General features: G+C 37.2%; 1 protein-coding gene across 2 annotated transcripts in view; it reads right to left on the bottom strand.

Annotated features, from left to right (window-relative positions):
- The window catches only part of LOC111563456 (calcium-activated potassium channel subunit beta-4), a 34615-nt gene that overhangs the window by 4861 nt on the left and 16374 nt on the right, over positions 1-13380 (bottom strand). For both annotated transcript variants that reach the window (XM_055006422.1, XM_023262528.3), the window contains one exon: positions 2477-2604. In XM_055006422.1, coding sequence (XP_054862397.1) covers positions 2477-2604 — 128 coding nt within the window. The remainder of the gene's footprint in view (positions 1-2476; positions 2605-13380) is intronic.

The raw sequence follows: 13380 nt of genomic DNA, 5'->3' as shown, positions 1-13380 counted from the left end.
AAAAACAGTAACCAGAGACTCAAACTAATATTTCTTCTCATGTTTCACTAGAAAAGGAGGAAAGTTTATTAATCTGCAATCAAAGAAAAAAAAAGAGACAATAAATAAAACAGAATTTGGCAGCATCATGATGTGATGTATTTTAGCTTTTTATATTTTAAATTAATTGACATTACTTGTAGTGGAGAACCGGGTAAACATAATGTCATGTTAGCCTTAGCATTGTTTAGCAACCTTAGTCTATCAACACCTAATAGGATGAACGTTTAGCACTGTATTAGCATGGTGAAGCTGCTTGTAATCAAGAACCAGTAATTCTAATGCTATTTATGCAAGCTAATTGTATTCCAACATCAACTACCCGAGCATAAAGTAATTTAATATACACATGGCTAAGCTATTCGCAATATAATCGTTTTATTATTATGCTAACTCCAGATTTTATAAAGTAATTGAATATTTCCCAGAGAGAAGTTTGATTTAGGTTTTTATTCACTGACTTAAAGCTTTGAGACGTAACCTTTATGCTACTTCTGAAACAAACTCCAACACACGAAAACTAGCTCTGTCTTTTCCATATCTTTAAACAGCCTTTTGAGTGTTCCAGTTTTTCTCTAAAGAGCTGATCTGTGGCGTCAACCAGCTCCCAGCGGACCTTCACATCACAATTTCCTCGTTCTGTTGCAAAGACAAAAATAAAAGCAGCCAAGGTCACAGTTAAACACCGTCTGAGAGTAACAGGAGGATTAAGCTGACACCATGAAGCACTTTTTCTTTGTCTCATCGGTTTTTGGTCACAGAATTAAAAAGACCTGAATAAAGCAGGAGAGCAGTTCCTTTAACCAACAGTCTACCTGCTGTTATAAATCACCGCTGTTTATTTTCAGTTTGTAACCTCTGATAATCTACTTCCCTTCAGACTTTACATCCAGTCTTCTTTTCAATGTCACCTGAATGGCCAAACAGTAAATTGAAGAGTTATATCTTAAAGTATAAAATAGCAGCAAGTAAAGCCCTCTGTAACATCCCCTAAGTGTTAAATAAAATATCTGCATTAATTCAAAGTTGAACAGCATCATGATGTGAAGCACGGTGGTGGCAGCATCATGGTGTGAAGCATGGTGGTGGCAGCATCATGATGTGAAGCACGGTGGTGGCAGCATCATGGTGTGAAGCATGGTGGTGGCAGCATCATGGTGTGAAGCATGGTGGTGGCAGCATCATGATGTAAAGCACGGTGGTGGCAGCATCATGGTGTGAAGCATGGTGGTGGCAGCATCATGATGTGAAGCATGGTGGTGGCAGCATCATGATGTAAAGCACGGTGGTGGCAGCATCATGGTGTGAAGCATGGTGGTGGCAGCATCGTGATGTGAAGCATGGTGGTGGCAGCATCATGGTGTGTAGCACGGTGGTGGCAGCATCATGGTGTGTAGCACGGTGGTGGCAGCATCATGGTGTGTAGCACAGTGGTGGCAGCATCATGGTGTGAAGCACGGTGGTGGCAGCATCATGGTGTGTAGCACGGTGGTGGCAGCATCATGGTGTGAAGCACGGTGGTGGCAGCATCATGGTGTGAAGCACGGTGGTGGCAGCATCATGATGTGAAGCACGGTGGTGGCAGCATCATGATGTGAAGCATGGTGGTGGCAGCATCATGATGTGAAGCACGGTGGTGGCAGCATCATGATGTGAAGCACGGTGGTGGCAGCATCATGATGTGAAGCACGGTGGTGGCAGCATCATGATGTGAAGCATGGTGGTGGCAGCATCATGGTGTGTAGCACGGTGGTGGCAGCATCATGATGTGAAGCACGGTGGTGGCAGCATCATGGTGTGTAGCACGGTGGTGGCAGCATCATGATGTGAAGCACGGTGGTGGCAGCATCATGATGTGAAGCATGGTGGTGGCAGCATCATGATGTGAAGCACGGTGGTGGTAGCATCATGATGTGAAGCACGGTGGTGGCAGCATCATGGTGTGTAGCACAGTGGTGGCAGCATCATGGTGTGAAGCACGGTGGTGGCAGCATCATGATGTGAAGCATGTGTGTGCTAGAAAAATATGTTATATATTTTCTTTTATTCATATATTTTGCTTAGTTTTATATATTGTTTATTTAGTTCTACATATGTTAGACTTATTTTCTTTGTGTATTTTACCGGGGATCCTACACATTAATAAACGCTGCTATAAAAACTAAGAGGCTGTTTTTTCATCTGTACTCTTTAGACAGACGTTACTGATCCTGAAACTGAATATTAGTTTCATTTAAGTTATTTTCCTGCAGCAGCAACAATAAACTGAGCTGTGAGATGAAGACGTCTGGATTCAGAGGTCATAAATCAGGAGGAGCTGGACATCTGTAATCTCCTGCGATGACATCGATCTGTCAGCTCATTTCACAGCATCACACCTCTTCTGTTTCCAATTTCTCCCAATCACACCTGGAAATAGACGGAGCTGCCGCCTCACCTCCTCTGCTGGTTGAAGAAGCAGGTGAAGGACTGACTGCTGACCTCTCTGGTGAAGTAGTCCTCCCACCACAGGACGCTGTCTTTGTTCTTCTGGTTGTCCCTCTCACAGGGCGGAACGTAGGAACACTGAGGAACAAGAAGCAGCTTTACAAATACAGAAATGACACTTTATAGAAGTAAACAGGAAACAAACAAACAGAAATCTGGTTCAGGTTTTAGATCAACTTGATGCACAACACTTTTATTAACACTTTAAGATGTGAAGGTCAGTAAATCCAGAACATTTCTAGAACATTTACTGCTTCAGGAAAGGAAATCTAAGAGCAGAAATTCATTAGAGCTTCTAAAACCAAAAATTAACAGCATCTCAGATGTTAAAAGTCTTCAGATTCTAGTTTCCTCTCCTGTGAAAACCAGCAGCAGCAACAACTGGATGCAAAAATAAAACCAGTTTTTCAGTGAAATACAGACAAAAAACAACCAACCAACCATCCAACCAACCAACCAACCAGCCCACCATCTAAAATGGAAAAGGACTGAACCAATAAATGAATGTTTTTTACTGTTACATTCTATTTTTGGGAACATTTTGCGACAAAGACTTTCCTTCAGGATTAATTTGGTTTATTTTATCTTACATCTTGATTTTCAGCGTTATTGGACGCTGAGAAAATGGAAAAATGGGCCCATTTTATTGTTTTGTGGCTGGTTTAAAACAGATGTAAAAACCACTATGAAGAGGCAATAAAAGACACTAAATCACCACTAAAGAGTCAAAATTACCACAAAGATTCGAAACCACCACTAGAAAGATGCAAAATCTTCGCAAAAAGATGCGATACAGGTGTTTTTGCTTGTTTTTAGAAATCATACGAACATATGCAACAGCCCTACACATCGGCCATCTTGAATGCAGCGTCTTAAAATCCCAAAAAACAACATAAATACATTTTTTCTCATTAAGATGGTCTTAAAGACTTAATTTTGCACGAATTATGACTTATTAAGGATCCACAGACGGCTTGTTTCCAACAGCAGAGCTGGTGTTGGGTCATGAATCGTGTTTATTCCTGTTTTTTCTCATCAGTCTCACGCTGGTCGTTGCATCACTTTAGTGCTGCGTCTCTTTAAACGGCCAGCAGGAGGCGCCATAACGAGGTCATCAGTTTAACTCTGATTGGCTCAAAGGGGGTCGCTGCCTTCCTGTTCGATTTAGTTTCAACCGTAACCTCATTGTCACACTCAGGTTTACGTCACAGGAGGCTGATTGGTGCTCGGCTGGTTACGGAGGATCAACCGGTTGCTATGGCGATGATGTGATTGGTACTGAAGGGGGGGGGGGGGCGTTCCTCCATCATAGAAGAATATCAGTTCTGTTAAATAAAGCTGTGATCTGAAGAGTTGCAGCTTGACTTTTAGTGGTAATAAGGTTCAGTCTCACCTGCAGGGGGCGCCGGTCTACAACAGCCGGGTTCAAACTTAGATCTGGTCCAGTTTAGATTTTTTATTGGTGCAAATGTGGAACTTTTTATCACATTTGACAAAAAAAGGTTTAACATCAGAACTTCTCAGGAAGGACTGAGGATCGTTTCAATGAGGAATGAAGTTACAAATGGTTTGGTCACGTCTGTAAGAAGGAAGTTTCATCAGAGTCAAAGAATTCGAGTCAAAGAACTAAAGAGTCAAAGAGTCAAGGAGTCAAAGTCAAAATGTCAGTAAGTCACAGAGTCGAAGAATGAAAGATTTAAAAAAAAATCATCAGTCACCAAGACAAACAGTGAAAGATTTAAAGAGTCAAATAATCAAAGATTCAAAGTCATAGAGTCAAATATTTACAGTGACAGATTCAAAGAATCAGACTGAAAAAGTCAAAGATTAAGAGCGTAAAAGAATCAAAGAGTCACAGCGTCAAAGATCCAAAGAATCAAAGAGTGAAAGAGTCCAACAGTCATACATTCAAAAAAAAAATCAGTCAATTATCCAGACTTCAAGAATCATAGTCAAAGAATCACAGTCAGTTGTACAAAGAGTCTAAGAACCAAACAGTTAAAGAATCAAAGAGCCAAAAATGTCAGAAAGTCACAGAGTCAAAGAATCAAACATTCACAGAGACATAAATCCAAAGATTCAAAGCATTAAAGACTCAAAGAGTCAAAGAATTAAAGAAGCAAAGATTCAAAGAGTCACGGATCCAAAGAGTAAAAGAATTAAAGAGTCACAAAGTAGGGGTGCAAAAGTCAAAATGTCAGAAAGTCACAGTCAAATAATTAGAGTGACAGGGTCAAAGATTCATGGAGTCATAAAACCAAAGATTCTAAGACTTGAAGACTCAAAGAGGCACGGTGTCAGAGATCCAGAGTCAAAGATCCAAGGGGTAAAGAATCTAAGAGTGACAGGGTTAAAGATTCACAGAGTCACAGACCCAAAGATTCAAAGAATTAAAAGACTCAAAGGGTCAAAGAGACACAGGGTCAGAGATTCAGAGTTGTAGATCCAAAGAGTCAAAGAACCTGAGTCAAAGAATTACATTCAAAGAGTCGCAGATTCACAGAATCAAAGAATCACAGAGTTAAAGGTTCACAGAGCTGTAACTCCAAAGAGTCAAAGAAAAAAGAGTCAAAGAATCAAAGAGTCAGAGAGTAAAACAGTCACTCAGTTTCTAGTTGCATTTAAAAAGGTGAAGACAGTATTTTATCAGTACTGTGTATAACTGAGATGTAAACTGCTGACAGCAGCGTCTGTATGTAAATAAATACATTATAGAAATAAAGAATGCTTCATTACACCGTGTGCCATTTCTTTTACTTTAACTTGCTTTTGAACATCAGAATCAGAACCAAACTACATTTCTATCATCCGTGTGATCAGAAAATAAAACAGAGAAGATATTTCCTCCCATCAGAACATCCCAGAGACTGAACATAAACGTGCTTCTATCATCTGGAGGGTTTATTATTCTGTCGTTCATCCATCCTCTCTCTCCCTCAGCATCCATTCATCAGCCGGCCAATCACACGCAGCCACAGCCCGGTGACATCATAAGTGGGCCGCGCTGCCGGGTGATTGTGGTTGCCATGCCAACAGGCCGAGCATACAATTAGGCGTGTGTGTTGATGCGTGTGTCTTCGGTCCGTAATAAATGGAATAAATGGGAGCAACGAGGAGCAACGAGGAAAACAGCAGCTTCTCCTCTGGATCCAGGTTTTATTTCTGATGGTTTCAGGGTCTGATGCATTTAAAGAAGGTGTTTCCAGGTTCGCTTTGTCACGACGTCTCCTCTTAGTGATTATTTCACCCATAAATCTGCCGTCAATAACCCATGTTTACAAAATAAACACATCATTTTACATATTCGTGCAAAAAGGCTTCAAATGCCTCAAGTTCAACACTGATTCTAAACAGATTATTTATAAATGACGTCTAATTAATACAAAACGACCACAGACAGATATAAGATGACCACAGAAACACTTAAAATGGACATAAAAAGACAAAATTATTACAAAGACAATCAAATGAAAAATACACAAAAAGACCACAAAAATGCATAAAATCACCAAAAAGGCACTAAAAAAATCAATTAAAGACAAAATGACCACAAAGAAACTCAAAATGCACAACAAAAATACGCAAAATGCTCACAAAAATACATAAAACTGTTAAAAAATATAAGATGACTGCAAATACACTTAAAATAATCACAAAAAAACACAAAATGACCAATGAAGACCCACAAAACAACCACAAATTCAAATAGACAACCACAGAAAACAATCAGAGAGACAAAGAAACCCACAAAAAACCCACAAAGGCACAAAAACAATGAGTGAAAGACACAAAACGACCACAAAAATCTACAAAACGACCTCAGTGTTACACAAAACAACATGAAAGACAAAAAATGATCATAACACAACAAAAACACAAAACGACAGACAGACATAAGATGACCACACATGCATTTAAAATGACTATAAAAAGACCCAAAATTCCGAAAAATACACTAAACAAACCCCCAAAATGACCATAATAAGACACAAAACCACCACAGAGAAACTCAAAATAACCACAAAAAGACAAAAAAAGACCTCAAAGGCACTAAAAAATTACCAAAAACAGAAAAAATGACGACAAAAATACACAAAATAATATAAAAAACACAAAAAACGACCACAAAGTCAAACATCCACAGAGAAATGCAAAAGAACACATGCAAGAGACAAAACAAACTGCAAATGTGTTTTTGTTGCAGGTTTTTGGTATTTTTGCTTAAAAATGATCAATAATCAAAACTGTTCCTGATCAGTTCTCCGCTCAGAAACTATTTGAACTCTAAATTTTTCCAAACAACAAAGATGACGACCAGATTTGACAACAAATAATGAAGTGTGAGCTGCAGAGCATCGATCACATCCTGACAGACCGACGACATCCTGATTGGATCAGTCACGGAGAGAAGCTCTCTGATTGGATGGTAATGAGGAAGTGAACTTTGTCCTGCTGGAAGTTCAGAAGCAGCAGCGTGAAGAAGAACGACGACACAAAGTCAGAGACAAAGTTCATCTGAAAAAATCTACATTATAATTATTACAGACAAACTAGTGAATAAAAGACGTCAACTGAAACCTTCCTCACATTCAATCAGTAAACGGCTTCTTCTTCTGCAGCTGTTTAGCTCAACCTACGTCACATTTTCTATAAATTCTGTTAGAATTTGAATCTCGTGTGGTTGGAAACTTGCTTTCCGTCACATAGCTTGTAGCACTCAATCAAAAATGAGGACAAACGCAAATGAACGAACCAGGACGACACACAAAATAACCTCAAAGATACACAAAACAGCCAGAAAAAACTGCAAAAACACCTTAAACTGACACCAAATGAGAACGCAATGATGCAAACTACACAGGAAACCATGAAAGCATACAAAATAGCTGCAAAATATGCAAAAATACCTTAAATTATAGCATGACCAAGAGTCCCAAAATGATCACAGACATGTAAAATGACCAAAACAAGACACTAAATGACTAAAAAAAAGACAAAAACGGCCACAAAGAGACACAAAAGGATGAAAACAAGACATCAAATGACCAAAACAAGATATAAAATGACCAAAACATGACATCAAATTATTTGACCAAATTATTTGTCATTAACATCCAAAATGTACTAAAACCACCGAATGTAAAAAAAACCACGAGTTAAACTCTGAAGTTTATTCATTTGTTCCTTCTAGAACCTCATCTTTCCTCCAGAGCAGAGAGGGCAGCGTGGCGGCGTGTGTCCCCAGGGACAGAGGCTCTTTCCTGGGCAGCGACACTCCGCTGCCCCCCTGGGGTCCCGGAGCTCCAGCGGCTCGTCACGGGTAATTAGTTTAACCGACACACAAACACAAACGTGGTTACTGCAGCAGTCATCCTCGCTGATCACATTAACGGGTTATTTCTCCCTCTGCCTGAAGCAACACATGCTTTTATAAATTAATAGTTTGTTCCCTCCGACGACCTTTTCAGCTGCTGCAGGCTTCATTTCTGGGCTCCAAACGTCCTCGAATGGAGGAAAATGACATGTTTTTATTTAATTAATTAGTATTAATATTTAGAAAAGGTATCTGCAGACTTGTGGAAATCGATTTTAATGCTTTTAAAGCCTTTCAGCTTCTCTCATCAGCAGAACTAATGAACACGACGTTTTAAATCAGGATTAATGTGGAACTTTACCAACGTCAGGATCTGTACAACATGAAAACATGACGTTAAATCTGTCAAAGAGTCAAAATCAACACATTAATGAACTAAATGTGTTGATTATAATACTGTTGTGTTAAATTATATGAAACAAGGACAGTTTGGTTTAGTTTTGTTGGCTTTTTAGTGCAGCTTTCATAACAGGATGTTAGAAAAGTTGATGTGAAATCATCACAAAATAATGGACACTAAAAAAAAAACCACAAACAGACAGAAAAAAACAAAAAGAGATACAAATTTACCACAAAAAAAACAAAAAATATGACAAAGAGATGCACAATGACCACAAAATTATGCAAACTATGCAAACAACTACAAATAAACACAAAATGAGTATAAAAGGACACAAAACAACCACAAAAAGACAGAAAATGACAATAAAATTATGCAAACTATGCAAAAAACACAAAACAACCATGAAGAAACAAAGACACCACAAAAAACCACAAAAAACCTCAAAAATACACTAACTAATCTCAAAAATACACAAAATGACCACAAAAAACACAAAATGACAACAAAGAGAAAAAATGATGATAAAAATGAAACAAAATAATTGAAAAACAACCACAGAGAAGCGAAAACAACCATAAAGCAACACAAAAAGACACAAATGACCACGAAAAGACACAAATGACCACAAAAATACACAAAATGATGCAAGAAAAGATCTCAAACTGATGTATAGTAACTAAAAACAGACAAAAACTACTAGAAAGACACAAACCAACCAGAAATGACCACAGAGACACAAAACAACCATAAAGCAACAAAAAAGACTCTAAAAACTATAACAAAAAGACACAAAACAACTTTTCCCACAGAACACATTGATAACATCAAAACTCTCTGTTTTAATTAACCATTTTAAAGTCTTTTAAAAGTCCTGCACATATTAAAATAACAGTAAAAGTACAAAAAGTGTTTGTTGTTTTTATAGCATTAGATCTAAAATTCCTCCTGTAGATTTAATAGAAGAATAAAAACAAACGTTTCTAAATGAACAGAGTTGGTCGTTAATATTAAACCTGCAGTGAAGGTCAGAGATGAGGTTAAATTAAGACGAGATGTGTGTGTTAGTGTGTATTAGTGTGTTATATTATGTTAGTGTGTGTTAGGGTGTTATATTGTGTTAGTGTGTATTAGTGTGTTATATTGTGTTAGTGTGTGTTAGGGTGTTATATTGTGCATTAGTGTGCTATATTGTGTGTTAGTGTGTGTTAGTGTGTTATATTGTGTTAGTGTGTTAGGGTGTTATATTGTGTATTAGTGTGTTTTATTGTGTGTCTGTCCTCTGGTTCCTGCTGTCATTTACATTTAGAACATAATTAGGTCATAAACGAGGAAATTACTCGGCCAGTAATTGGAACACCTGCCGTCTTTATCCAGCCGCTAATCTGATTACTGCCGCAGAGTAATCAGATTACATCACTCATCTGGTAATCCTGGAGGCTGAAGAAGTAATGAAGGTTCACTGATACTAAGGTGAGACGAGACAGAAATAAAGATCAGAGAAAAACTATTCAGGAAAAAACTGGAATATGCAAAATAATAATGCTAAAAACTTTTCAATCCTTAATCTATAAATTTCTTTCAAATTATGGCAAACATCTGCAAAAATAAAAACACCTTTTGCTGATTTAATTACAGTCAAAATATAAGAACAAATTATTATTTGTAAAAAGTACAGATTTTTAATGTGGACATTTCTTACAGTTTTCGTTTTAACGTTTAACGTGGAACTTGTGGTTTCACTAGATATGATCTATATTTTAGCAAAATGATGATATGTAAAATAAAAATTTGATTAAGTACTATTTTCAGGTATGATATATGTATATTATCCTTCAAATATGTGTAAAAGGACAATACAGTAAAAAAGGGGGAATTTTACAGTCAAACATTATAACAGAAGTAGTTTTTTGTAGAAATGAGCATAATCAAAAATAAGAGTAAATCATTTAGATTCGAGTTATTAGAGTTAAAAATGGAAAAAAATGGTGTGGTTTTAAATTTTAATGCTAAATGCTAAAAAAATGGCACAAAAAACTAGTACCATTTTTAAAAATACTAATTAGATGTGGACATTATTCACAGTTTTGGTCATTTAACGTGTAAATTACTACTTTTTGTTTGTTATTTTTGCCATAGTTGAACAAATGTCTTTAAAACAAGAGTAAATTGTTCAAAAAACACAATTAAAAATCTCACGGTTTACAGTTCAGCAGCATCTACAGCTGAATAAACATCAAAATAAGTAATTTATCAGAAAATTGAGCTCAGTATCGACGCCTAAAAATTAAAAAAGACCTTCATCCAGTTGTGAAAAGTCGACCAATAATCCCCAAAGTAAAGCAAACATCTGCAGATATTCAGATCTGAGCTGCACTAAAAGCTGCTTTAGTTGGTTTTCCAGCACTCAGGAAACATATTATGGGATGGGCTCTCACAGGCAGAAAAGCACTCTGGGTAAAAAGAACAGAGAGCTGCAGCTGTAAAGTAAAAATCCACACGAACGCATTGCAGTCCATTTGTGGTTTAATGGATTCTGCAGCCGGTTACATCAGACTGAACGTGAATTATGTCCTCTATGACTCAGAGCCATAAACACAAAAATATAACCAAGCAGTTCATCAAACATATCGATTACAGCTACAAGATCCTGTTTTCTATATTAAACTTCCACCTGGAAAATACCTTCAGCTGAAGCTCCTCAACTGTGAGAGATTTTAGAAATATAATCTCAATGTTATGAAAACTCTCAACAGATTTGATGCGTCAGAAATGAAAGTGAAAGTAAACTGAAAGGTGCCACATATAAAGAATAACACAATTTTAAAATAATTCACAATTATAGACTGTTATAAAATACGCAGTTCCATGTTTTATAAAGAAATATACTGAGGGTTAGAAGTTTACTGTTACAAATCTGTATTTCACACATGCTTATTTCTATAATCACAGAAAATAAAAGGTTTTATAATGGGAACTTGTAGGCGTTTATATGGGATTTGTAATGTGGTTTTAAGGAGTTTATATGACAGCTAGCTAGTTAGCTTAAGCAGGCTAAGCTACTGTTAAAAAAATGAATTGAAATGTGTGATTTTGCATCTTATAATTTGACAAATTTTAAATACACATAAAAATATATACATATATAACAGCAAATATGAGTAAATAGTTTCATTTTACAGTCAAATATTGTTTAAAAAAGGTAGCATGTGAAAAAAAATAAACATTTTTGATTTTTTTAACTTCATTATGCAAATTATTACTTTTTCTAGGATTTTACGAGATGTTAATTGAAGTTATGTTCTAATGCCACATTTACCCTCTAACGCCACATTTACCCTCTAACGCCACATTTACCCTCTAACGCCACATTTACCCTCTAACGCTACATTTACCCTCCAATGCTACATTTACTCTCTAGTGCTACATTTGCCATTTGCCACTGTCTCCTTTTGGCTTGCTCTGGGGTTCAGGCATATGGGTTCTGTAAAGCGTCTCGAGACAATTTGACTGTAATTGGCGCTATATAAATAAAATTGAATTGAAAAAAAATTGAATAGTGCTACATTTGCCCTCTAGTGCTACATTTGCCCTCTAATGCTAAATTTACCCTCTAGTGCTACATTTGCCCTCTAGTGCCACATTTGCCCTCTAGTGCTACATTTGCCCTCTAGTGCCACATTTGCCCTCTAGTGCTACATTTACCCTCTAGTGCCACATTTACCCTCTAACGCTACATTTATACAGAACATTCAGGAACAGTCTGGAGACAGAAATGCAGTTTTTTATTTACAGCATTGCAGTATTGAGTTATTAGTTGTCAAGCAGATATATTGGAATGATTTTAATAACTTTAATGTACTTAAAGTGTTCGTTCTGGAGGAAAGATGCATCAGACTGAGACTCAGCAGATACTAAATATTAAATGACTCCGGGTGAAAAAACACTTTGATCAGGACTTTCCTGGTTTGGATTTGAAGTATTTTGAAGCCGCAGTAAAAAGACATGGAAAAAAAAAACCCAGTTCTACAGAAGCATCAACAAACAACGCTTTGATTTGAGCAAATTTCAACAACAGATTGAGTCTTTTGATTGTTTTTTAATGATTGATGTGTCGCCTAAAGGCCTCTGAGATGAGCGGCTGAGTCACGTCGATGTATCAGTTAATGTTGCAAACAAAGTCAATGTTGACAACACACACACACACACACACACACACTTATGTCACACAGTGATACACACTCCTGAGCCACCTCACTGTTATTGAGGTCAGGAGTTCATTTCATTTTTCCAGGAACAGAATTGAACTGTGGAGAAAATGAAAGGAGGTTTTACACTTGGCTGAGCCATGTGTGTTTCTGTTTGTTCGACTATCTTTGTGGGGACTTCTGACACTGATGGACTTGTGAGGACGCCATGGGAAGTCAGGACATTTTCATGAATCATTAGATGTCGATTTCAAGGTTAGGAATTGGTTTTGAGTCGAAGTTAGACTCAGGTTTAGGTGACTAATGTCCTCACTGGGGTTGAAATGCCAACTTGTGTTTTTTTTCAGGCGGTTTCAGACGTCCATCAAGCCTCACACTCTGCTGCTCTTTAAACAGAAAGCTGCTGTTTCTGATCAGATAAAGACTCAAACCTGCAGCTTTAATTAAAAACCTGACAAACACATCTAACTGGGGTGTGTGTGTGTGTGTGTGTGTGTTCATGCATTACTATGTAAATGAAACGCTTCATGTTCGCTGGATTCAGCAGGTGTGAAAACAAATATCACAGCTCCTGACTGGACATGCTCTCTGTTTTCTCATCTAAATCTCTGAAGGTGACATTAAAGCTGAAAACCAGGCAGCGGTTCGACGTTTACATGCAAAACTCAAGCGGTGGAATTTAATTAAATATGTCTACTTCAGTGGAATGTGGAGTTTTTACATAGAAATCACAAGAAAAGCTCAAACTATGACAAGTTGTTTTAGTTTTAACAAAAAATGCATCAGTATTATAATATTCTCACATGAAAATGAACTGTATAACATCTTCAGGAGCCACTTTAAGTATATTTTGGTCATAACACAGGTTTTGGTTTTGATGATTTATTAAAAAAATGCAAATATTTCCTCCACCACAAGTAAAATGTGTGGTG

This window comes from Amphiprion ocellaris, chromosome 21 (genome assembly GCF_022539595.1).
Source record: "Amphiprion ocellaris isolate individual 3 ecotype Okinawa chromosome 21, ASM2253959v1, whole genome shotgun sequence".
NCBI classification, from domain to species: domain Eukaryota; kingdom Metazoa; phylum Chordata; class Actinopteri; family Pomacentridae; genus Amphiprion; species Amphiprion ocellaris.
Note: the sequence above shows the minus strand (reverse complement) of the source record. Positions and strands in the feature narration are given on the sequence as shown.